Source organism: Leucopleurus acutus, assembly GCF_964270905.1.
Source record: "Leucopleurus acutus genome assembly, chromosome: 14".
Classification (NCBI taxonomy): Eukaryota; Metazoa; Chordata; class Mammalia; order Artiodactyla; family Delphinidae; genus Leucopleurus; species Leucopleurus acutus.
In genome coordinates, this window is record NC_139156.1 from 38,005,059 (window position 1) to 38,031,717 (window position 26,659).

Below are 26,659 nucleotides of genomic sequence, written 5' to 3' on the forward strand. Positions count from 1 at the left end.
CTGGGCCCCTCAGAGGAGAGTGTGGGTCTCAGACATATATCTCTCTACTGTATGAAGTGTATGGCTGTTAGCATAACTGAAGCCATCTTGGGCCGTTAACAGTCTCTCCTGCTCTTCTGCTGACCCTGCCAGGGACTGTAATGTAAAGTGAATCACTTCTCTGTCATCGAGGGCTTTGTAGTTAATACATATTGTTTAATAATCATTAGAACCTGGTGACCTCTCCTCTATGCCCTGTTAGTCCCCAATGACGAAAACCTTCACTGACGTATTCCTGATGCCCACGAAACTCATTACCCGTTCGTAAGTCTTGACATAGAAAGGCACGTCCTGCTTCCAAGTACCTACCCCCATACTCTAGGTTAATATAAAATTGTCCCAATGGCCCCTCGGTGGCACAGAGTACAGCTGTGAATGCTTCTGGATTGTTGTGGACACAATCCTGATCCCGTCCTGTGAGTAAGTTACCCCATAATAAACTGATCCATTGATTATATGGAGTTGCCTGCCTCACTTTTTTCAGTCTCAAGATGCCTTCTTAGTTCAGTGGGCACTATGTGTTCCCTCCATCCTCTGACATGAAGATATATAAAGAATACCTGCAACTCAATAATAAAGAGACAACCCGCTTTATAAAAATGGGCAAAAGATTTGAACAGTCACTTCACGAAGGAAGATGCACAAATGGCCCATAACACATGAAGAAGGGCTCCATGTCACTAGTCATGAGAGAAATGCAAATTAAAACCAAAATGAGACACTACTGATAACATCTAAAGTCAGCAAGGATGGGCTCTCATATGTTTTTGTTTGTTTTTCAATTTTAATTTAATTTTTATTTATTTACTTATTTTGGGTTGCATTGGGTCTTCGTTGCTGTGTGTGGGCTTTCTCTAGTTGCATCGAGCCGGGCCTACTCTTCGTTGTGGTGCGCGGGCTTCTCACTGCGGTGGCTTCCCTTGTTGCAAAGCACAGGCTCTAGGTGCGCGGGCTTCAGTTGTTGCAGCACGCCAGCTCAGTAGTTGTGGCTCACGGGCTCTAGAGCGCAGGCTCAGTAGTTGGTGGTGCACGGGCTTAGTTGCTCCGTGGCAAGTGGGATCTTCCCGGACCAGGGCTAGAACCCATGTCCCCTGCATTGGCAGGTGGATTTTTAACCACTGCGCCACCAGGGAAGCCCATGTGCTCTCATATGTTGATAGTGGAGGTGTAAAGTGGTCCAACCATCTCAGAAAAAAACCTGGCAGTTTCTTGTAAAGCCGAACATTTACCTCCCTTAGGACTCAGCAGTTGCACTCATAGACATTAACTCAAGAGAAATGAAAACTTATACCCACAAAAGGACTCGTACAAGAATATGATTAGCAACTTTTTTGGACAAAAACTGTAAATAACCAAGGGTCCATCAAATAGGAAAATAGATAACAACAACAAAACAAAACACCCAGATTATAGAATACTCTTCTAATGGAATACTAATCAGCAATAAAAAGGAATGAGCTACTGATATATGCAATGAGGATGATAATAAATGAAAACACTTTGCTGAGTCAAAGAAGTCTTACCCAAAAAAACTACATGTATTCCATTTATATGACATCCCCCATCAGGGAAAACTAATTTGCAAAGTCAGAACAGCAGTTGCCTCTGGGTGATGGCAATGCTGTACGTCCTGATAACGGTTTGAGGTACATAGGTGTTTGCATTTGCCGGAACTCGGGGAATGTACACTTAAGATGGGTATTTCGTTACATGTAAATTTTACCACATGCAAAAAAAGAACCATTAAAAAAAAAACCTAAGCAAATACGAAAATACCTAATAAGATTCAGATGGTGGGGGGACTTCCCTGGTGGTGCAGTGGTTAAGAATCTACCTGCCATGCAGGGGACATGGGTTCGATCCCTGGTCTGGTAAGATCCCACATGCCGTGGAGCAACTAAGCCCATGCCCCACAACTACTAAGCCTGCGCTCTAGAGCCCACGAGCCGCAACTAATGAGCTCGTGTGCCACAACTACTGAAGCCCGTGAGCCTAGAGCCTGTGCTCCGCAACAAGAGAAGCCACTGAAATGAGAAGCCCCCCACCCCCAGCAACTAGGGAAAGCCTGCGAGCAGCAACAAAGACCCAATACAGCCAAAAAAATGAAAAAAGATTCAGACGGTGGAATGATATTGTTCAGCACAGCTGCGTTTGTGGAAAAGGGCTCGGATCCCATCACAGGGCATTTGACTTAAGGGGCTGCTGCCCACCTGCGCACGTGAATGCCCACCGGTGCTTAATTTGTCCACAGAGATGGGTTTTTTTCCTCTCTTTTGGCTGTTCATTCTCCCTAGAGGCTGAGATCCAGAATAAACTCCAGGCTTTGCTAGTCTTCTGTGGAAACTTTGTTATCATCTTGTTAATTGCCTCCCCAACAAGCACTTGGTTTTCCAAAAACATCAGAGTCCACAGGAAGGAACTACTCTCTTACAGGATGTAATAGTTAATCTCTGAACTTTTGGTTTTTATTAACTGCATCTTAATCATGGGTGTTTGTCCAGATTTTCTATCACTCCAACAATGTTTTAAACAAACAAATGAAATCTTTTCAGATGGCCAGGTACTGGGGCTTTTTTGTTTGTTTCGGGAAGATATTTTGCTTCTTATTTATCTCACATTTACCCTTGATTTTCTCCAAAAGGCAAACAAATAAAATAGAAGCAGATGTTTTGAAGGATATTTGAACTGCAAAGGGGTGAGGCAGCCGAAAACTGTTCTTTTCCTTGTTGAAACACTTCCTTCCTTCTTAAGAGTATATGGTGTTCTAAGCTTCGGAAAGAAAGTGGCTGTCAGAAAAAGGATTCTCTCTATGGAAAGCAAAGCACATGTTAAAGAACAAATGCCTCCCTGTGAGTAGAAAAGGAGCACAGAGACGTCCTCGGCACCTCGTCTAACACTGACACTTAACCGGAAGTGGCCCAGAAACCACAAAGTTGGTGGCATACTTCTATTCTGGGTTCCTAAGGAAAAAAAATGCAAAAATCCCTACCTTCTTCCAGGTCACTGACCCAGAAAAACTCCCAGGAGTCACATGAGGATGGGCTTTGGCGTCAAGCAAATGGGGTTTGAAACCCTCTTCCTAACCTACTTGCTCAGTGACCCTGGGCAAGTGATAAACATCGTTAATCCTCCATTTCCTGTTCTGTAAAATGGGGCTAAGAATAGTTTCCTCATAGGGCTGCTGAATGGATTAAATAATTTTCTATATAAAGTATCAAAGAAAATACATGACAAGGTAAGATGTTGAGGCTTATGAGGCCCAGGAGGCACTAATCTACTCCGGAGACATCATGGTAGTTTGAGGCCTAAGTCACCCAGATTTAGAAGTGTTCTAAGGCTTAGGTCCACTCTAAGGAAAGTCTGGGGAGGTGCGGGGGCGGGGGATCATGATCAAGTCAGACAATGGATAGGAAAGCAATTTTGTAGGGGTGAGGCATCTCACACACACACACACACACACACACACACATACACATGCACACACACACGCATGCACGCACAGGAGCAGAAGAGGATGTTGTTGCCGTTCTGATTATCATTTTCTTTGACTCAAAGCCCAGCCAGTAACATGCCTCTCCAAGGTGCACCAGTTTGAAGCCTCCTTGTTCTACCCACCCCACACTAACTGCTCTCCTGCTGGCTGTCTCAGTCATGAATGCTTAGTCACCGGCATGAGGATGGCCTTTGCCCCAGGTTAGCCTCATGAGCTATTAAAGATGGGACTTGATCACCCAGCCCAGGGTTGCAGTGAGTATCTCTGCCAGAGCTACTCCTCACTCCCATCGGAGATGCTTAAAGGGGAGTATGAAGGGGCTTCTGGAACTCAGGGTGGGATAGGCTAGGTCACGGCAGGCCTTGGTTTTGCGTGACTAGAAGAAAAGATGCTACATGGGGAAAAGACTTCAGATGATTTCACGGCAGGGCGGGGCACCGTTGGAGCCAAATCAGAGCCTGTGCTACAGTGAGTAGGCTTATGAAAGAGAGGGCGCTGGAGGAATGAGGAAGCTGGAAAGAGCAGGTGAGTTTACGAGTTCCTCAGTGCTCAAAGGTTTTTGATGTGTGCCTAATGTCTTCAATCAAAAACAAGTAAGTGGGACTTCCCTGCTGGCGCAGTGATTAAGAATCCGCCTGCCAATGCAGGGAACAAGGGTTCGAGCCCTGATCCGAGAAGATCCCACATGCCGCGGAGCAACTAAGCCTGTGCACCACAACTACTAAGCCTGCACTCTAGAGCCTGCGAGCCACAACTACTGAAGCCTGCGTGCTCCACAACAAGAGAAGCCACCACAATGAGAAGTCCACGCGCCGTAACGAAGAGTATGCTCGCCACAACTAGAGAAAGCCTGCGGGCAACAACGAAGACCCAACGCAGCCAAAAATAAATAAATTAATTAAAATAAACAAACAAACAAGTAAGTGGATTTGAATTCCCTCTACATCCTCCTGCCTCCCCCTCAGTGCAAACAAATCCACTTTCCTTCTCTAATGACAACTCTGCTGTTGCCTTTGAACTTGGCCTCACTGCTGTTGGGCTATGGTATCATTGCTGTCTTGCTAATTAAAAGTGTCCCAAACCTCCCTGACCTCGGTGTGCAGTTTGAAGATTCATTTAAAGGTTTGCTTGCAGAAAGCAGCAACCTCAGTAATCACCCTCTCAGGCTCATGGTAGGAGCTCCACTCTCACAGGCATTATGTCACTTACTGTTCAAAGCCCGGGAGCTGAGGAAACTGTGCATTGTGACCCATTTGCAGATCCTCAAACTACTGGCTGAAGTCCCACACCTGCACGACGCAGAACACACCGCCAGGCTTCCTGACTCCAAGTGCAGGTCTTACTCCTGCCCAGACAGAACTCCTTGTTTCCAGTCCCAGCTGTGGGACCTCTGTGTCACAGCTTCCTCATTGAGGACTAAATGATATCACGCATAGCATGGCTTTTGATACTACATAAAAATGTAAATAATCAAAAGATCATTCTTACTTCATTTTCATTACTTAACCTGAGTAGCTTCAAATGTTTCACCATTACAAATATCTATTTATATTTATTTCCTTTCAGAGTATTTCCTTGGGGTCTATAGCCCAAAGTGAAACAACTATGAAAAGTTATAAACTTTCGTTAAGTCTTATTACGTATTGCCAGTTCATTTTCCAGAAAGACAGAGCCAAGTTACCAGGCTACCACAATATACCTGTTTCTAAATATTCCAACTAACTTGTTATGTTTGCAGTTTTAATGTTTTTTTCCCCCTAGATTACTTCGCACCTATTTAGTTACTAGTAAGAATATGTATTTTTCCATGTTGTAAGTTACTTATGATATTTGTGTGTTTGTCTCTTTTGATATTAAGTAAGGACAATCTAGGCAATGACCTCATCCACTTTTTAAAAATGTATCGTGGGCGGATTCCCTGGCAGTCCAGTGGTTAGGACTCTGAGCTTCCACTGCAGGGGGCACAGGTTCCATCCCTGGTTGGGGAACTAAGATCCTGTATACTGTGTGGTGCAGCCAAAAGCATATTGGTACTTTTTTCTGTATTTTGTATAGTAAAAATTTTATTAATTATAATATACACTTTTTGTTCACTTTCCTTTTGATATACACTTTATTATATAGCACATATATTATATGTAATATGTTATATCATATTAAAAGGTATTTTAAGAATATATAAAAATATTCCTGTTGTCTTTGACGTCTTCCATTTGATCATTCATCATAGCTGAGCCAAATATGTTCTTTAGACCTCTATTTTGATATGATTAAACTATGATTAAACTATTCTATCTATTTGGATACATCTGACATTTTAATAATGTGTCATGTGCTTACATGGGTCAATTTTATTTCTTTTCCATCATTATTATCCAGTGATCTCAAAATATGTTATAATTCATTTCCCTATTACTTTGAAAATCTTTTAGTAGTTTGAATCTATTTCTAGAATTCTTATATATTTATAATTCTTATGTATTTATAAGTTATGTATTCTTACGTATTTCTACAGAATTTTTCTACTTTTAGTGTGGACACCTATGGTACTGATAGTTGTTGCTCTGTAATATGTTTTAAAATTCTGAAGATAGAAAGCTCTTTCTTGGGAATTCCCTGGCGGTCCAGTGGTTAGAACTGAGTGCTTTCACTGCCGGGGCCCGGGTTCGATCTCTGGTCAGGGAACTAAGATCCCGCCAAGCTCTGTGGCAAAAAAAAAAAAAAAGTTCTTTCTTTAAAAATGTTTTTTTCAACTTTAGTTTAAAACACATTTTTCCATGGAAATAAAATTAGTCAAGTCTTGTTGAGAACATGCAACGCCTCACTATGATTTCCCCTGCTAGTCTCGCTAATTCTCAAAGAACCTCAACATCATAATACAGAAAAAGGAATCATTACCTAAAGATGTTCATAATAATATTATTTAAAATAGAAGCCATCAAAATTTCCATCAATTAAATAGCTTATGGCATATCCATATGCTGAATGTGCACATCTGTATTTACTGACCTCAGACTATATCATGCTGTACGCCCAAATGCGGAAACAGGTTACAGAGGAAATAACATTAATCCCATTCTAAATCATATATATCTATATGCCGGACCCAGTGAACCCAGGAGCCCTTGTCGCTCTCTCGACACCCCCTCAACGCCGCGGGGACAGAGAGAGGCCTGCGCCACGAGGGGTACAATTGTTAGGAGTTGCCAATCGGGCAGGGACCACACTGGGCGGACCAGGCAGGATCCCTGCTCTGGCCTGACATCATATTTGACGTAACAACCACGTTATGTCACCTCCCATTCACCGTGAGAAAAACACCACGCCAACTCCAAGAAATGGGCATTCTACCAAATACCTGATCAGTACTCCTCCAAAGCGTGAAGGTCATCAAAAACAACGACAGTCTGAGAAGCTGTCACTGTCAAGAGGAGCTTAAGGAGACATAACAACTAAATGCAATGTGGGATGGGATCCTGGAACAGAAAAAAATATTTGATAAAAATTAAGGAAATCTGAAAAAAGTATGTACTTCAGTTAATGATAATGTGTCTTCAGTTCCTTAATTGTAACAAATGTGCCACACTAAAGTTAGTAACAGTGTAACCTAAGTGCAGGATACATGGGAATTCTGTATCATCTTCTCAATTGTTTCCATAAATCTAAAACTGTTCTAAAAAATAAAGTCTATTTTTTAAAAGAGTGCATTTTTACAAGACTTGGCAATAAATAAAATACTTTATAATCACCTTGGCTTCTGCACTGCTGGATTCTTTATCTTCCTGATCATATTTCTTAAAATCACTGACTCTATTATTTTACTTCTAATTTAAGGATTAAAATTACTTGGAGTTATTTGAGAAATCCTTTTATAAGCACACCATGGAGTAAAGAGGAAGGACAGAAAGATAAATAGATAAGACATTGATAAGAGTTAAACACATAGATAAGTTGTGACATACCCACATTGTTTATGGCGACATTCTAAAATATTACAAGAAAGAAAGATTTTGGTTTTAGAGGAAACTGGTGAAACCTAGCAGTGCCCTCTTCTGAGCCCCTTTTGTCCCTCCAAAATGGAGGTGAATTCTCTTTCAGCCCTCCTTATGTCCCCAAACCTCCTGTTATGACACATGCAGCCCTTAATCTTCCATATGGAGGGATGTGAGTAAATAACATAAAAAAGGAGGAGGAAAAAGGAGATCTGAAACTCCTTAGGGGAGGAAAAAAAAACCCTCAAAATGGCTGTTTTTTGCTTCAGAAGCAGGAAAGTGGAAGAGAAGCTATTAGATGAAGTTTATTGCAGGGTAAAAGAGTTAATATTTTTGGACCAAAGAATCCGGAAGTTGCAACTGTCCTAGAGTGGACTCAGGATGGAGAAATATGTGGCTGGAAGTTGGGGGTGTATGTGTGTGGAGTTCCTTCTCAGGACCCCCAGGAGAGGGGTTCACACACCCACAGATGCTCACAAATCTTCACACCTGGACCCAAAAGCCTCCTTCAGTGATTTGGGTGGGGACAGCTCACACCTGCACTGAGAAGCAGGTGGAAAGATGGTGAGTGAGGACAGGGGAAGTTTAGATTCCATGGTTATACCGGGGGTAGCAATACTCCTGGCACATTAGACTGACAGTTTTAAAAAACCATTTCCTGATGGAGAAAGGTTCTTTTTTTTTTTTTGCCGTACGCGGGCCTCTCACTGTTGTGGCCTCTCCCATTGCGGAGCACAGGCTCTGGACGTGCAGGCTCAGAGGCCATGGCTCACGGGCCTAGCCACTCGGCAGCATGTGGGATCTTCCTGGACCGGGGCACGAACCCGTGTCCCCTGCCTCGGCAGGCGGACTCTCAACCACTGTGCCACCAGGGAAGCCCGAGAAAGGTTCTTGATGAAACTTTTCCAAGGCCTGCATAACTCATTTCCAAGTTAATCTCTGGAATATGACTTGTTCTTAAAATGACTCTGAGGGCTTATAGGAGCCACTGCTCTCATTCCTCTCTAATTATGTATCATCCATCTACAGGTCCTGTTTTTCTTCACAGTATCTATCTCTCATATGAGGATCTTACTTCCAGTTTCCACTGTTCACACCCTGGCCTAGACCCTTACCATGGCTTCCACTTTAGTGCTCAGGCCTATTTCCCCATTACGTGGTGAGCAGGCTTCCAGATGGTCTTCAGTCTTAGTCCAGAACCAGCGGCCTCATCTGTGCCACCCTCTCCAACAGAACTTGCTCCAGGTCCTCCTGGCTTGCTTCTCATATATAATCACATTTCACTTCTCAGCCCTCCGGATGCTATGAACTCCTTCTCCAGCTCTGACCTTTGCTTGTCTTCTTGACCATAATTTGGAGTCTCCTCTTGGCTGGACTGCCCTCCACTGCCATGAATAACTATCCCCGTGGCTTGGCCCGGCTTTTTGTTTTGTTTTGTTTTGGCGGTATGCGGACCTCTCACTGCTGTGGCCTCTCCCGTTGCGGAGCACAGGCTCCGGACGCACAGGCTCAGCGGCCATGGCTCACGGGCCCAGCCGCTCCGTGGCATGTGGGATCTTCCCGGACCGGGGCACGAACCCATGTCCCCTGCATCGGCAGGCGGACTCTCAACCACTGCGCCACCAGGGAAGCCCTGGCCCGGCTTTTTGAACCTTATTCCTCAGCACTGTCCCCCGTGAATCTTGCTCGTCCTGGTCTCCCCAAGGTTGTAAAGCATTCATCACATTCATCCCTTGGCTCAGAACCCCTTTAATAATCTTTAGTTCTCTCACTTCCTCTTCCAACTGACAATCAAATTTTCTAAAACACCTTTTAATCATGTTATTTTTGTACTCAAAACTTTCAATGGTTCCCCATTGAATGAAGTCCTTACACAGAATAAAGTCCTAATTCTTAGATTGGAATTTAAGGCCCTTCATTTGCAGGCTCCAGCGACCATTTCGATAACATTTTCTACTCTCGGCTGCAGAACTTCTATTCCAAGCAGGAGGTTTTGAACACAGCTCATTCTGGCTTTGCACCTTTTCTCATTCAGTCCATCCTATCTGGAAGAATCTCTTCATACCCTCCACCTAACCACACACTGCCTGTTCTTCAAGCAGCACAGGGTGTTTCCTGGTGGCCTATTGGTTAGGATCCTGGGCTTTCATTGCCATGGCCCGGGTTCAACCCCAGGTCAGGGAACTGAGATCCTGGAAGCCTCATGGTGTGGCCAAAATAAACAAGCAGCACAAACCCCGTGGGTTCAAAGTACCTTCCTTGATGCCTCTCTGCTGAACTCCTGTCCCCATTAGATCCTGGATATTTTAGACCTTTATCTAATGTTTTATAGACTTAGAGACTTGTATTTTAGACTTCACTGTCAACCCTACATGGTGGGGGCCGTAGCTTATACAGCTTTGATTTCCCAACAGGGCCCAGCTAAGAGGAAATAATATAGATTTTGAGGCTGGACAGTTTAGAGTCAATTCAACTCCTGACTCCACTAAAACCTTGAATGAGTTAAGTCTAACCTCTCTAAGTCTCCCCAAATTGTGGGATTATAATTCTTGGTAACTGCTGCAAGGATTAAAAAGAGCAAGCAAATGTGACATAGCTGGACTTCATTAAGTATTCAGTAAACACTTGTTGAATGAATAATAGAAGTTTAATAAATATTTTGCTGGCTGATTGACAGATGTGGATATCCTTAAACAAACTCTGTCCTCATCCGCACATATGCTTTAGTATCACTACTCAATAAAATGACATATTCTAAACTGTGGTTACAGCCACCTTTATGGCTAAGAAGATTACCCCCTTCTTTTTTTTTTAATAGATCTTTACCGGAGTATAATTGCTTCACGTTACTGTGTTAGTTTCTGTTGTACACCAAAGTGAATCAGCCATATGCATACACATGTCCCCATATCCTCTCCCTCTTGAGCCTCCCTCCCACCCTCCCTATCCCACCCCTCTAGGTCATCACAAAGCACCGAGCTGATCTCCCTGTGCTCTGCAGCTGCTTCCCACTAGCTAACTATTTTACATTTGGTAGTGTATATATGTCGATGCTACTCTCACTTCACCCCAGCTTCTCCCTCCCACTCCGTATCGTCAAGTCAATTCTCTATGTCTACATCTTTATTCCTGCCCTGCAACTAGGTTCATCAGTACCATTTTTTTTTTTTAGATTCCATATATATGCATTAGCATACAGTATTTGTTTTTCTCCTTCTGACTTACTTCACTCTGTATGACAGACTCTAGGTCCCTCCACCTCACTACAAATAATTCAATTTCATTCCTTTTCATGGTTGAGTAATATTCCATTGTATATATGTGCCACATCTTCTTTATCCATTCATCTGTCGATGGACACTTAGGTTGGTTCCATGTCCTGGCTATTGTAAGTAGTGCTGCAATGAACATTGTGGTACATGTCTCTTTCTGAATTATGGTTTTCTCAGGGTATATGCCCAATAGTGGGATTGCCAGGTCATATGGTAGTTCTATTTTTAGTTTTTTAAGGAACCTCCATACTGTTTTCCATAGTGGTTGTATCAATTTATATTCCCACCAACACTGCAGGAGGGTTCCCTTTTCTCCACACCCTTTCCAGCATTTATTGTTTCTAGATTTTTTGATAATGGCCATTCTGACTGGTGTGAGGTGATACCTCATTGTGGTTTTGATTTGCATCTCTCTAATAATTAGTGATGTTGAGCATCTTTTCATGCGCCTCTTGGCCATCTGTATGTCTTCCTTGGTGAAATGTCTATTTAGGTCTTCTGCCCATTTTTTAATTGGATTGTTTTTTTTTTTTTGATATTGAGCACCATGAGCTGTTTGTATATTTTGGAGATTAACCCTTTGTCTGTTGTTTCATTTGCAAATATTTTCTCCCATTCTGAAGGTTGTCTTTTTGTCTTGTTTATGGTTTCCTTTGCTGTGCAAAAGCTTTTAAGTTTAATTAAGTCCCATTTGTTTATTTTTGTTTTGATTTCCATTACTGTAGGAGGTGGGTCAAAAAAGATCTTGCTGTGGTTTATGTCGAAGAGTGTTTTTCCTATGTTTTCCTCTAAGAGTTTTACAGTGGCCAGTCTTAATTTAGGTCTTTAATCCATTTGGAGTTTATTTTTGTGTATGGTGTTAGGTAGTGTTTTAATTTCATTATTTTACATGTAGCTGTCCAGTTTTCCTAGCACCACTTATTGAAGAGGCTGTCTTTTCTCCATTGTGTGTTCTTGTCTCCTTTGTCGTAAATTAGGTGACCATATGTGCATGGGTTTATCTCTGGGCATTCTATCCTGTACCACTGATTTACATTTCTGTTTTTGTGCCAGTACTGTACTGTCTTCATTACTGTAGCTTTGTAGTATAGTCTGAAGTCGGGTAGCCTGATTCCTCCAACACCATTTTTCTTTCTCAAGATTGCTTTGGCTATTCAGTGTCTTTTGTGTTTCCATATGAATTGTAAGATTTTTTGTTCTAATTCTGTGAAGAATGCCATTCGTAGTTTGATAGGGATTGCACTGAATCTGTAGATTGCTTTGGGTAGTACAGTCATTTTCACAGTATTGATTCTTCTCCATCTGTTTATGTCATCTTTGATTCCTTTCATCAGTGTTTTATAGTTTTCTGAGTACAAGTCTTTCACTTCCTTAGGCAGGTTTATTCCTGGGTACTTTATTCTTTTTGTTGCGATGGTAAATGGGATTGTTTCCTTAATTTCTCTTTCTGATTTTTCATCATTAGTGTATAGGAATGCCAGAGATTTCTGCGCATTAATTTTGTATCCTGCAGAAGGTTACCCCCTTCTTAAAGTGAGACCTGCCATGTCCTAAGTCTTCTCACAGCCATCACTACAGAAAACAGCCAAAGCAGTCCAAACCTTATAATAAACAGAACTCCCATTCACAAATGCATTTGTAAAATATTCTTTGAAATTTGCATCAAGGAACTGTGTATAACAATTTGTGATTATAGTTCTGGTGAGTTTCCCATATTCTTTGAGAATCAATTAAGCTGATGGGACCTAACATATTTCAGTTAGTGCTGAAATCTAAGTCATTAACACTTAAATCCAATAGAATACAGAACTGAACACTTATTTAATGCATTGCTTGAATAAGTTAAATGAACCACATCCTCTGTGAGCACATCCTCACATGGATTATTTCACTGTTTTTTCCTTCACAAATATAACATAAACAATCCAGAGACAGGCAACTAAAATGTATATTATTGTGAACTAAAAGAGCCCATCAGCTTGAAATGGCCTGAAATCACCATTATGAAAAGTTTACATCAAAAGGCTGTTATATGGAAACATTGTTTACTCTCTGTTCAAAAAAAATCAGATTAAAAATTCATCTGCTACATTGCCTATATTCTTGGTTCACAGTGAAGCAGATTCCTAAGGATAAGAAAGGTCACTTAAACCCATCAAGCTCTGGAGTAAACCGACTCATAGAACGCTCGTGTGGTCATATCTGCCCAGCTCAAAGACTTCTTTTTATGTGTAATATTTTCATGATTCAATTAAGAGAACTCAGGAAAAGGAAATAAGATCAGAAGGCAGTCTTCCATTTGATCATTAAGCACGGACCCAGAAACAAAGACCTACTTATAGCACAGGGAAGTATACTCACCTATATGGGAAAAGAATCTGAAAAAGATTATATATATATATATATATATATATATATATATATATATATATCACTTTGCTGTACCCCTGAAACTAACACAACATTGTAAATCAACTATACTTCAATTAAAAAAAAAAAAAAGAGTGGACCCAGAGAAGACTTCTGCCTCCGTAAAGAAGCACAAAGCAAAGGGCAATTGTGAAAGAACCAGATTAATGCCTTTCTCAAGACTCACTGTCATTATTAGGAGTAAAGGACTCTAATCCATTGCAATATGACTTCTATGCCCCACAGTAGGTTCAAACAGATGAAATTACTGCATGTAAATTGTTTAAAACAGCGCCTAATCGGTAGTCACCATAACGATCGGCACTGACAAGATCTTCAGTGTTCATCTGACTTGATCTCTTTCCCCTGCATACTCTACTTAGTGAGTCTGCCTGGGCACAGCTACAGACTCAACCTCCCCAACTACTCTCCCCAGACATCACTGCTTGTACTGCATTGACCCAAGTGCAACCAATGCACGGGCTGAATCAGTGAGGTTCTCTTAAGAATTTAAGCTATACAAAACACCCAGTCAGTTACATACTCAGTCCTTAGATTGGAGATTCATGTAGAACCTGTACTAGAGTTGCCAAATCAAGGCACTGGGAGCAGAAACTGAGAGGCCACGAATCCGTAAAACAATGTCTCCCTTCCATTTTATCCCACTGACCACTCTTTTCTGGAAAGCTCCCTCTTTCCTTAGCTTCCAAGATATTATTCTATCCCTGTGCCTTTCTGCCTTCTCACGTCTCCTCCAGAGGCTCCTTCACACATGCCTCCTCCGCATCCCTTAGATTATCAGGGTTCTTCTCCAGCGCCCTTCCACTCTTCCCCTACACATCCCTTAGTGACTCTCACCTGTTCCCAAGGCTTTGTCTACTATTAATATGTATGGAGTGCAAAATCTCTATCTTCAAATATCAATATCTATCTATCTATCTATATTTATTTATTTTTTATTTTTTGCGGTACGCGGGCCTCTCACTGCTGTGGCCTCTCCCGTTGCGGAGCACAGGCTCCGGATGCGCAGGCTCAGCGGCCATGGCTCACGGGCCCAGCCGCTCCGCGGCATGTGGGATCTTCCCGGTACGGGGCACGAACCCGTGTCCCCTGCATCGGCAGGCGGACTCTCAACCACTGCGCCACCAGGGAAGCCCCAAACATCAATATTTAAACGCCTAGCAGGTATAGTCACCCAGAGCCACTGAAACTCAGCATCGACAAGAATTCATTTTCTTGTCATCACCCCTTACTCCTTTTCCCATATTCCTCATCATTTGTAATGGCCCACAAATCTATCTATTATTTAAGCTAGGAGACATCCTACTGCACCCTCCCTCATTAAAAAAAAAAAATCAATCTATCACTGAGTCCTGTCAATTTTAGCTAAGAGATACCTCTCGAATCATCTCACTGTTGTTAGCTAATCACTCACGAGAACCTCCCTGACAGCCTTCAAACTGGACTCCTCATCTCTCTCAAGCTATTCTCTCCTTTGCCACCAGAGTAAAATTCTCTTGCTTAAAATCCTTTGGCTTCTATGGTAAAGTCTACGTCAATTTGGCGCCATGACCTCCTTTTCCAGCTTTATCTACTGCCCTTCGTGGCCTTGAACCCCATACACCAGTCCAGAACAAGCCCCCGCCACGCCGTTCTTCTGTGCTTTCACCCACATTTTCCTTGCTTGGAGTGCCCTTCTCTCAATTTGTCTCTTACTCACTCACGAAGGTGTGGCGTAAACATTGCTGTGAGCCTTTGGCTAATTTCCCCACCCACAGACAGACTTAGCTTCTTCCTCTGACCCCACAGTATCCTGTTTCTACTGATAGTTCATTTCCCAAACTTACTTAAGACTCTGATGTAAGACTCTGAGAGGGTATTTGTTAAAAACACAGATTCCCAGGACTCTCCCCAAGAGATTCTGATTCATTTGGTCTGGGGTAGGGCCCAAGAACCTGTAGTTGTTTCGAAAGTGCCTCAGGTGACTTTAATGCTCAGGCAAATCTAGGAGACACTAACGATACTAGAGAACTTATGTTAATTATGGTCAGAGTAGTCCCCCTGATTTGCAGGGAATACATTCCAAGACCCCCAGTGGATGCCTGAAACAGCAGATAGTACTGAACCCTACACATACTGTGTGTTTTCCTATATTAATTGGCAGGTAGCTTATACTGCATGGACATGCTGGACAAAGGAATGACTCACATCCTAGACGGGACGGAGCGGGACAGTGGAAGATTTTACCATGCAACTCAGAACAGTGCACGGTTTAAAACTCGTAACTTGTTTATTTCTGGAATTTTCCATGTAATATTTTCACACGATGGTTCAACTCGGGAAACTGAAACTGCGGAAAGTGAAACAGCGGATAAGGAGGGACTATGGTATTTACTGACATGTCTGTCCACTTCACCAGATTTGGAACTTGCCAGTCTGCTCTATCCACATTTGTCTTGGAATCCATGTACCTAGAATATCATAGGAGTTTAGAATTTACTGAATGAATGTTAAGTATGTTTACTCAAACTAATTTTTCATTCCCAGGATAGTTCACAAAATTTGATTCGTTATTCTAATGTGTATTATGGGCGAAGGTAGAGGGCCAGGGGCTGAGATAGACTTGGAAGAACATGGCTGCGCAGGTGGTAAGATTGGGTGATAAGAATGTCAAACATTTTTTCAAAATCTTGGCTGAGTTACAGATTTGGAGGCAGCCAAACCTGTTAGTATTGTCTGATGAATTTAACAATATGAATAAAACTCGCAGTGCAGAAAGACAGACACTCTTGCTCCCACCCTCAACTGGATGTATATTCCCTTAAAGAAGCAGAACGGCATAAAGGTTAACATGGGTTCCAGTCAGAGTGACTGGTAGGGCCTCCTGGTTCTTCTGGTGCCAGCTGCGTGCCCTTGAGCAAATTACTTAACCATTCCATTCCTTCTTTTGTAGAATTGTTTTCATAACATTTTCTGCCTTAGTGAAGTTGTATGAGGATTAAATAAGAAAATGTACATAAAACAGCACAGGGCCTGGCCAGTAGTTAAGCCCTCACTAAATGTTAGCTAAAATGAGACAAATAGTTGTTATTAATGATAATTAAAATAGTTCACTTACTAGTAAAATAATTATAATAATAATTAAGTGGATGATGATACTTCAAATTATGAACACTGCCCCAGTGCTTCCCTCTGTTCAGTCTTCCCTGAAACATGTAGTGTAGAAAGAAATATGATTTCCCTCAAAACTCCAGGGCTCTCCTTCACTTTCCAGCTGTGAAACCTCCTCATGCCCTGCTCTTTCGAACTCAGCACAGAGCAAACCATGCATGGCCATCTTATCTAGGTGCAGAATGCGCAGCTGTGTCTATTGACTGAAGCATAGACAAAAATAGTGCCAGGAATCAGTCCCTTACCTGTCACAGAAACCTTAGTTTCTAAAGCTGCACCTGAGCTTCACAAAACACAGCAGACTATGGCTTGTCTCTGCATGTCTATTTCACAGATGGCAAAACTGAGGTTCAAAACTGTGAGGTTCAAAGTGTTTTACCCAAGGTCATAACAGCTGGTCACTCAGGGTCTCAAATCCAAGTCTTCTTATTCCAAGTCGAGCAATCTTTGGGGATCTTAAAAGCACAGTTTAGAAATAAGACCACAGGGGGCAAATAAGTTGTTGGAAGTTACCATGGCTTCTTGGTAAAGATGTGTTTGGGGCAGGCTGACAAAGCACGAGAATGCATAAATGCTGCCTAGAAGGAGCCTTCCCTACCCCACACCCCAGAGGATACAGTCTGGGCTCTAGAAGATGTGCGTCTTGCTTATCTCATTACATATAGTCCTGACCTCCACTCCTTTCTACTTAGATCTGGCTCCTAGAAATCACCTGGGCCCTTCCCCAGATCCATTCCTGGGCTCCCTCTTCTGCAGGGAGTTTGTTCATTCTAAGACTTAGAAATCACCTTTGCTCCCCTGGTTTGACTCCTTCCCACCTGCCAGCTCTGACACAGTTCAGTGATCAGGCCTCCTCCGTGGCACCTCCTGCGTCTTTTCGTCTCATCGCTCACACTCTCCATTTTCATACTCTACACACAGGTGTCAGTCTGAATCCCTGAAGTTCCCCTCAGAGTTTAAGCTGTCTCTTGCTTCTGGGCCGATGCAATGTCATACTCTTTTTTATTATTTAGTTGTTAAATAAGTAATAGCTACATGATTCACAAACTTTCAATATATACATACAAAAATGTATACAGAAGAGTCTTGCTTTCACGCCCATCACCCATTTGCCCCATCTCCACCCTCCCTACCTCTGAAAACGTGTAAGCACTTTTATTAGTTTCTTGTATATCCTGTCAGTTTATTTATACAAATAGAAGTAAATTTTAAAACATGTATATACTATTTGCTTAACCCTTCTTTCCACACTATTACACACCTTGCTGTTTCAGATCTATGTTGGCAGATCTTTCCACATCGATGCAGAGAGTTTTCTTATTCATTTTATGCCTGCATATTGTTCCATTGTATGGATATACCATAATTTATTTAACTAGCTCCCTTTTAATAGAAATTTCAAAGGCTTCCAACTTTGTACCACTACAAACAATGCAATAATGAATTACCTTGATTTCTCACTTGTGAATATATGTCTATGAGAGTAATTCTTAGAAGTGAGATTACTAGGTCAATCAGTATGGGCGTTTGTGATATTGATCCATATAATCAAATCACTCTCTACAGATTATACCAATCTATACTTTCACCAGCAATACATGGGAGTTCCAGGTTCCCAATGGCATTGCCACAGAGTACATTATCAAGACTTTTGGATTTCTTCCAATCTGATAGATGAAAATGGTATTTCAATATGATTTTAGTTTGAATTTCTGTTATTATGAGTGATGTTGTACACCTTTTGTTATGTTTAGGACTGTTTGTATTTTCTTTCTTTATTTATTTTTCAAACTCTCATTTGTACCCTTTCCCCATTTTTCTATTGCATTGTTGGTCTTTTTCTCATTGATTTATAGGAACTCTTTATATATTAGGAAATCTTTCCACTGGCTCTTTGTACTTTGACTTTGTGAATGGTGTTATTTACAACTTTGTTTATGGTGTTGCTTGCCATACCTTTTTTTTTTTTTTAATATAGTTAAATTTATCAGTCTTTTCTTTCAATTGGAACTCCAACTTTTTCTGGTTATACTATTGCTTGGGCACAACTGGTAGGATTGAATGTATAATTCAATTGAGTACAACTTCAAGCAAGTGAGATAAATAGACTATTGTTTCAGTCAGTCTCACAAGGAAGTTTGAATAAATAAGAGTGGTTGGGTTTTTGTTCCTTGAAATTTCTATAGTTCTTCAGGTTTTTCTTCTGAAGAAGAGAGAGAAGGGACTTCTCTGGTGGTCCAGTGGGTAAGACTCCACACTCCCAATGCAGGGGGTCTGGGTTCGATCTCTGGTCAGGGACTAGATCCTGCAGCCTGCATGCCATAACTAAAGGAGCCTGCATGCCACAATGAAGATCCACATGCCACAACTAAGACCCAGCGCAGCCAAATAAATAAATATTTAATTAAAAAAAAAGAGGAGAGAATATATAGCTTCAATTATAAATAATATACTTAAGGTCCTTACAATCCTGAGATCTTAATTTATTATTATATTAAATTTTCTTGTGTGTTATATCATTATATTTTGCAAAATAGTGAAACTAACAATGAACAATAAGAATTTCCATATGCCTAATTTTTACACTGGAAAAATATTACATTAATCAACTTTTTTATTTAGTGCTATTATAAATGAAAGTGTTATAAAGAGTTATAAATTCCTTGGAGAAACAATACAGATCAATAATTTCTACTTTATAGTATGGCTCAGTGTTATACCTGACTAGTAGTACACATTCATTTTCCTATTGATCAAATTCAATCCTGTCAGGAATAAATGTATTACAGATACATGACTTATTTGATTAGAACATTGGAACAAAAGTGTATGTGAAAGAAGATAGGTAGCAATATGTCCAGTAGGGCAGTTTTAAATAGATAATTAAGAAGACTGCATTAAATTTAGATAAGACTGTTGTTCAGTCTCCTGTTCGGTTATCACTTCTTTTCGAAGTGGGAGTAAACTTTCACATATTCAGAATCTGGATCCTTTACATAAATGAGCTAGTCTAGTAAGTAAACTAACTAGTTAAAATCCAAAATAAGATAGCATTAGTCACATTAACTTGTTATATATGTGAGCTTGTGTTCCTACCTAAGTTACACAGGTCATAAATTCATCATATTCTAGATTTCTTTTATTCCTTTGATTAATTTTTTCAAAAAATATTCTTTGAGCACTAACTATATGCCAAAGACTGTGCTAGAAGCTGTGGGTACAATGGTGAAAGACACACACACAAGGCCTGCCTGAGGCCACCTCTGAGCCTAACCATTGGGCAGAAAGTGCTCAGAAAATATTAATTGATTGAAATTGTGCTGAAACCATATTGAAAACTTTTGTTAGAGTTGCCGGATTTAACAAATAAAAATACAGTATGTCCCGTGCCATATTTGGGCCATAGTTATACTAAAAAATTATTTGTTGTTTATCTAAAATTCAAATTTAACTGGAAATCTTGTATTTTATCTGCCACCTTACTAGGGGTTTACTTCTCAGAAAATAAGTTCTAGCCTTGCCTTTACTACATACATAAGCCATTTGAACACTGAAGATGTTTATCTCTGTGCCTCATTCTTTTTTTATACTCCATTTATGAAATTCTCTCTTTATAAATTATTTTCAATAATTTATAGGAATGGAATGCCCTTCTTCTCTGATGTCAATCAGAGGGGAAAGGACAGCTTAAAATTCTTGGTTCCAAACTGGTAACTGCTAAAGACAAACACATTATAGGAGAACAGTATGTGTTATCTAAAGAGACTAGAGTTTTACAGCCAGTTCTGAAATGTCAGACATAATATTTTTCAAAGTTTAGATATTTTTTTCCAGCAAGACCTAATACTCTATCTTAAGAAATACAGCTTTCCCACATTACCTTGAAATAAGTGGTGAGCAGGTTCATTGGCTAGGGGAGTGGCTGAGATGGAATGCAGAATCCTGGCGGGGCAAGGGGGTATGGGGTGGGGCATGAGGATGATTATATGAAGACACTGCGGAGAAGAGAATGCAGTTTCAGAAATGGAGAAAGACTGAATTCGGACATTTTTAAAGAGCTGCACCCTCCCCCTTTAACCACCAATGAGTAAAATTGCCCTTTTTTTTTTACACTGCTGCTCTTCTGGCTCGCACAGCTCACAAATTCCACAGTGGAAAAGAGTGTCTGGAAGAAAAGGATGAAGTTCTACAGAGGGTGGACCGCACATTTAACTTTTATTAAATGCCTTTTAAAAATTTGTAAAACCTACCTATACATATATAAACAATCAACTTTTTCATTTAAAAACAAAACAAAAACAAACAAAGAAAACTTCCATCCAGATTTGAAGGCTGTCAAAATTACCCCGTATGTTCCGGAGCAGGAAGCAAAGTGGATGAGCTGCCTTCCTGGGTAGGGATTGTCTGTCCTCTGAGGGGAGGTGCAGGTCTCCTCTGTATTCTCTCCTGTCATCACACCAAAAATCCAGCAAACTTCTGCATTGTTCTAAGATGGTCATGAAGAGACGCAAGAGCAGAACATCTCATTTGCTACTAACGATGGAATTCGGGAGAGGGTGGTCCCGTTTATGCTCCGCCATTTCCATCCAGGAAGAGGCCAAAAACTGGCCTCCTATAAACTTCCTTGTACTGGGTTCCTGACCCCAAGGCTAGAAAATTGGTCTTTCTTTCCAATGTTAATCTGTAGCCTTCACTTGAATGTCTCCCAGGAAGCAACAGGAAGAAAAATGCACTTGTGAAAATTTTCTTAAAAAATAAAGTATGAACTGACATTTCTTTTCCTACAAACAGCCATAGAAGGCTCAATACAGAAAAAAAAAAAAATCCTCAATATAGAAAAAACAAACAAAAAACCCCAAAACAGTCCTCAGGTTTCTTCATGTATCATGGAACCAAAACAGTTAGAGCCAGAGATATACTAACACAATAGATGTGCTCACTCTCCTCTCAAGAGTCTCTTCAGCTTTTAAATATATTTTTGAAGTGGGGAGCCCAGCTTGAGACCACACACAGCATTTACAGGGATCTGGACACATCAGGTGAACTACTGGAACCACCTGGGCAAGCCCTTACTCTAAGCTCAGTAAACTTGACCTAGGAACAAAGCTTTAGTCTCAGGGGGAGGGATGAGTTCATGTGTGGTCCGGTGACAAAAATTTGTCTCCTGGTCCAGCTCCCATAGGTTCACAACTGAATCATTTAAAATGACAGAAGACAAAAAACAGATCAAAGAACTGCTTCAGTAAAGAAATAGATTGAGGGTGGAGATCACAGGCTCTCAGGTCAGGCGACCTGGGCTCAAGTTTGGCTAGACCACAGTAGCCTGTGTGACTTGAGATAAATGAATTCTAAAGCTGCTCAAAGCCTTAGTTTTCCCATCTGCAAAATGGACAGAATAATAGCACCTACCTCACAGGTTGTTATAAATATTGACAGACACTCAACTGCCTTTCAACAGTAGTCTGGTAAGTAAATCACAGTGTTTCACACAACGGAAATGCTAACAGCAACGAGAATGAACAATATACAATGATGTACAATAATAAGGATGGGTCTTGCAAACACAATGTTGAAAGAAGTCAGACACAAAAGGAGTGCATACTGTATGATTTCATTTATCTAGAGCTCAAAAACAGGCAAAGCAAATAATGTGTAGTGTTCAAAGACAAGGTGGACCTCCTGAGACAGCTGAATGTGCAACTGACATGTCACACCGTGAACTAGACTTGTGATGGGCATAGATGAACCGTTCCTTGAGGACCCACATGGAACATGGCTTACCTTCGCAACTACAACTTGAATGACAAACTGTCTACATTCAATCACATACCCCATGGCTGCTTTCACACAGGCAGACAGAAGGAAACTCCTGCAACAATTATCCAGCTAGTCAAGGCAAAAATCTAGGTCCGCAGGGGAAAGACTAGGGTTTTTTTTAACTGGATTAACCCCATGGGCTGGCTTCAGTCTTCATTGATCACCCCACAACTCTTTATTTTGCTGCGTTTTGTAGACATGTATGGATACAATGTGACTATAAACGGATTCAAAATGGCTGCGCAGGCTGCATATCAACTCTTACTTTTTTTGCTTCTATGTAGTATAAGCAAAATGTTTCTAAATAAGTGGAGGAACCTGAAAGTGGCTCTTGGTGAGACTGGTTCCCTGACCATGCCTTTTTTTTTTAACACATATTGACATCCTTTTTTTGTTGTTGTTTATATATACTCTTTTCCATTATGGTTTATCACAGGATATTGAGTATATCCCATGCTATATGTACAGTAGGACCTTGCTGTTTATCCATCCTATATATAATAGTTCACAGCTGCTAATCCCAAACTCCCAGTCCTTCCCTCCCACACCCCCTCTCCCTTGGCAACCACAGGTCTGTTCTCTATGCCTGACCATGTTTTAAACCTTCATGAATCCACACCAAGACAAAATATTTCCAACCACAATTTTGTAGGATCGTTATGCGGCTACTTTGCACACTAATGCAAATTTACACCACAGAATTCTGTTTGGTTCTTGTCAGGTGACAGCAACAGAGTGGATGTGAGGCGTTATTCCCTCAGACATACACAAGGCCCACACTGTTGAACTGTTGTGCTTCTGGGCCTAGTTTGCATGTGGGAACTACACAATTAGGAATACTCTACACTATCCTCAGAATCTGTGGAGAAAGCACAAACTGCATCTCAGGGCTTAAAAGCCTCCTTACCCTCTATCCCTATTCCTTGAATGAACAAGAGAGGTTTCCAGATGCTTCGTCTTCACTCTGGGCGCAGTCAACTGGCTCGGCTCTCCCTCTCAACCTCTCAATCTGACTGTGTTTTTCCTCTACACGCCTCCTTCTTCTGACTCACTCAGTCTCCTCCACTTACCTATGCAGAGGAGGCTAAAAGGAGCACCGCAGCCATCCCCACTTATATGCTCTGCGTATCTTCTAATAGCGACACTGTCAGCAGTAGCTTCATTTGAGGCAGATGGTTTGATGTTGATGGTGGGACTATTCTTTATCGTTTCATGCTTGTTTTTCTAAATATTTTCTTTCTTTTTCAAACATATTTTTAGATGCCGTGCTTCATAACTTTTCTCTATTGCAAATATTCTGCGTGATTATCATATATGCACTTTCCATCTTAAGGACTTAATCTTAAAGCTCCAACTCAAGCTTTTAGAGAACGACTCCCATGGAGTTAAGGTGGTTTTATATAGCCCTGGGAAATCCTCTCAGAGTGTACATTATAAAGATGCCCTGTTTGGATGTTACTTATGAAATCTGCTTCAAAAAACAAAGGTCTTATTGGTTCAACTGGAAAAATCAGCCTCAAGGCTGTGCCAACCGGATTCTGTGTACCTACCTCACAAGCTGTCCCTTTGTTGATTTGTGCCAGCAGGACTCAGGGAGGGGTGCTGCGTGTTACGCTTTGCTCTTCAGTAAGACCCACGGGAACAAACTAACTCAGCAAAACGTAAGCAAACACAGATCTTTTATGGACATAAACACAGATCTTTTATGGACATAAACACAGATCTTTTATGGACAAAACTTAAGCAAACTCAGATCTTTTATGGAAAAATGATAACTTTTGCTTACCTGATCCAGGTTCCCAAGATGGGAACCTGGATCAGGTAAGCAAAAGTTATAGTTTTTGTGTTTCCTTTCCCTCCCCACCCACCCCTTGCCTCTACTCTCTCCCTCCCTTCCTTCTTTCCTCTCTCTCTCTCTTTCTCTCTCATATAGGACATTTGTTGAACCTGGATAGAAATGCACACTTGAATTTCTTTGAAATGACATGATACAAATATGATTTTAAAAGTTTGGATGTCATTTACATTTTCCAATATTAGACTTTAATTTTGTTTTATCTGTAATTTACAGAGATTACATGTTTTCTGGCAGCCAGAGTGCCAGATTAAGCCTGAATATACACACACTAAAGACAACAAATATTCATTCAACTTAGATTGGGTGATTAGAATGTTGAGGGTAAGATTTCAAGACAAATAATTCATTTGGGTGCAGCAATGCAATTGGCTGACGGGTGGTGCCACATGTCATATTATTTATGGTCAGTAATAGTAGAGCCAACTTACCTCATCGGAGGCACTAGAAAAATCTGGTACTTTGTTGAATGGGAATGAAGTGCTACTCAATTTCTCATCTAAACTAACCAATCTGATTCATTTGAGAGTTCAATCTGTAATGTAAATAAGGCGCTAACCATAAATGAAGTCTGGCCATATCAACATTTCACAAACTGTGTTCTTCAGACTGTCCCTCGAGAGATTATGGTTTTCTGTGGGAACAAAAAAGTGGGCATTGTCCAAATAAGCTTGGAAAACACTAATAGGTTTGCCAACAATATGAACTTGAACTTGTGATATAGTTTAGCTTCCTTTCTAGTAAAATGAGAAAAAAAAACTTATAAGATTTGCTTTTCCTTAATTTTTTAAACAGTTCAGCTTCATTTTGCCTTACTGGGTATATAATGTTGTATATGTAATGCTGTATAAACAAATCCTTGAGAAGGATGTCTTTTTGTAATGTGAGAAGTCCCTTATCTTGTTTATTCTATTGCATAAAAAAAATTCTTACTATGTTAAGAATTTTGTTTATTTATATAAAAAAAAGTTATGCCTTGGAAGGAGGGAGTGAGAAGGGGAGGAAAGGAGAAGGAACCTGTTTACAAAAAGTGTTCTGACCCTCTCCATTCTTACCTGACCCCTCACAGCTACACCTATTGCATAATTATTCAGGTCTAGTAAAATGAACAACTTCCATTGCATGAAACCGCACGATCCCATGGGGCTGAAGAATATGTTCCCACTGTGTGAACACCCTCAGTGAAGGTGAAGGGTGTGGGGTTAGGGGTTCATTACTTTGGGAGCTCCCCATTCCACTGGTGTTTGGCACAAATTCAGCTCCAGAGGAGGCAATTCTACCTCTAGGTAATTACTTTGGCTCTCAACGACCAATTTCCATATGCTTAGCCTTGGGGGGTCTTACTTTATTTAGTAAGGGGTAAGCTCTAATATCTGTAGAGATTGCCTTATGATTTAAAGAATACTCTCGTGCTGCTTTTGTCTGTGATCTTCACAATCCAATGAAGTATAAGCCCTGACTTCACCTGAGTGCCCCTTTCTCTATACCATTCTTTGTTAATGGATATGCTGGTCCCTTATGTATCCATTCTGGTAATGGTCTCTCCTTTTGAGTTATTATTTATTTTAACATAAGATACTAAAATGAGGCGTGTTTAATGAACTTCTCTTAGTGCAACCAATTATCTATTATCTTTCGCCTTAAGGCAGAGCTTTGCTGCCCTGTAGTTTAGGCTACTTGGTTATAAAATGCCTTCAAAAGTGCTAGGGTCTGTATGGGTAAATGTCAGAGGTTTCCTTTTCCTGCAAGTCTAATATTCCTCGTATCATTCTCCAGTCTTTTCCCCTTCCTATTCTTTTTTTTAATTGGTCAAATTAGCCTTGAAAATAATACAGATTATCTGACCCAGAATCATATCCTTTCTTCAAAAGTCTACTTGTGTTTGCCATTTACCTAGCTATGCGTCAAAATCCTGCATGTTAAAGGGAACCCTCCTACACTGTTGGTGGGAATGTAAGTTGGTGCAGCCACTGTGGAAAACAATATGGCTCTAAAAACAGAGCTACCATATGATCCAGCAATCCCACTCCTGGGCATATATCCGAACAAAACTATAATTCAAAAAGATACATGCACCTCTATGTCATAGCAGCACTATTGACAATAGCCAAGACATGAAAACAGCCTAAATGCCCATCGCAGATGAAAGGATAAGAAGATGTGGTACATTTATACAATGGAATATTACTCAGCCATAAAAAAGAATGAAATAGTTACATGGATGTAACTAGAGATTATCATACTAAGTGAAGTAAGTCAGAAAGAGAAAGACAGATACCATATGATATCACTTATAAGTGGAATCTAAAACATGACACAAATGAACCTATCTATGAAACAGAAACAGAATCACAGACATACAGAACAGACTGATGGTTGCCAAGGGGGAGGGGGTTGGGGGAAGGATGGAGCGGGAGGTTGAGGTCAGCAGATGTAAGCTTTTATATATAGAATGGAAAAACAACAAGGTCTACTGTATAGTACAGAGAACTATATTTAGTATCCTGTGATAAACCATAATGAAAAAGAATATAAAAGAATATATATGTATATATATATTATATATATATAGCTGAATCACTTTGCTGTGCAGCAGTAATTAATACAACAT

The 26,659-nt window shown here is 40.7% G+C and overlaps 1 protein-coding gene across 4 annotated transcripts in view; it reads right to left on the bottom strand.

Annotated features, from left to right (window-relative positions):
• The window catches only part of PAPSS2 (3'-phosphoadenosine 5'-phosphosulfate synthase 2), a 79,731-nt gene that overhangs the window by 30,894 nt on the left and 22,178 nt on the right, over positions 1-26,659 (bottom strand). For 3 of the 4 annotated variants that reach the window (XM_082854003.1, XM_082854005.1, XM_082854004.1), the window contains exon 2: positions 6,891-7,008. The exons of the other annotated variant lie outside the window; for it this stretch is intronic. In XM_082854003.1, the coding sequence (XP_082710129.1) occupies positions 6,891-6,923 (33 nt within the window). In that variant the 5' untranslated portion in view covers positions 6,924-7,008. The remainder of the gene's footprint in view (positions 1-6,890; positions 7,009-26,659) is intronic. 4 annotated transcript variants of the gene reach the window in all.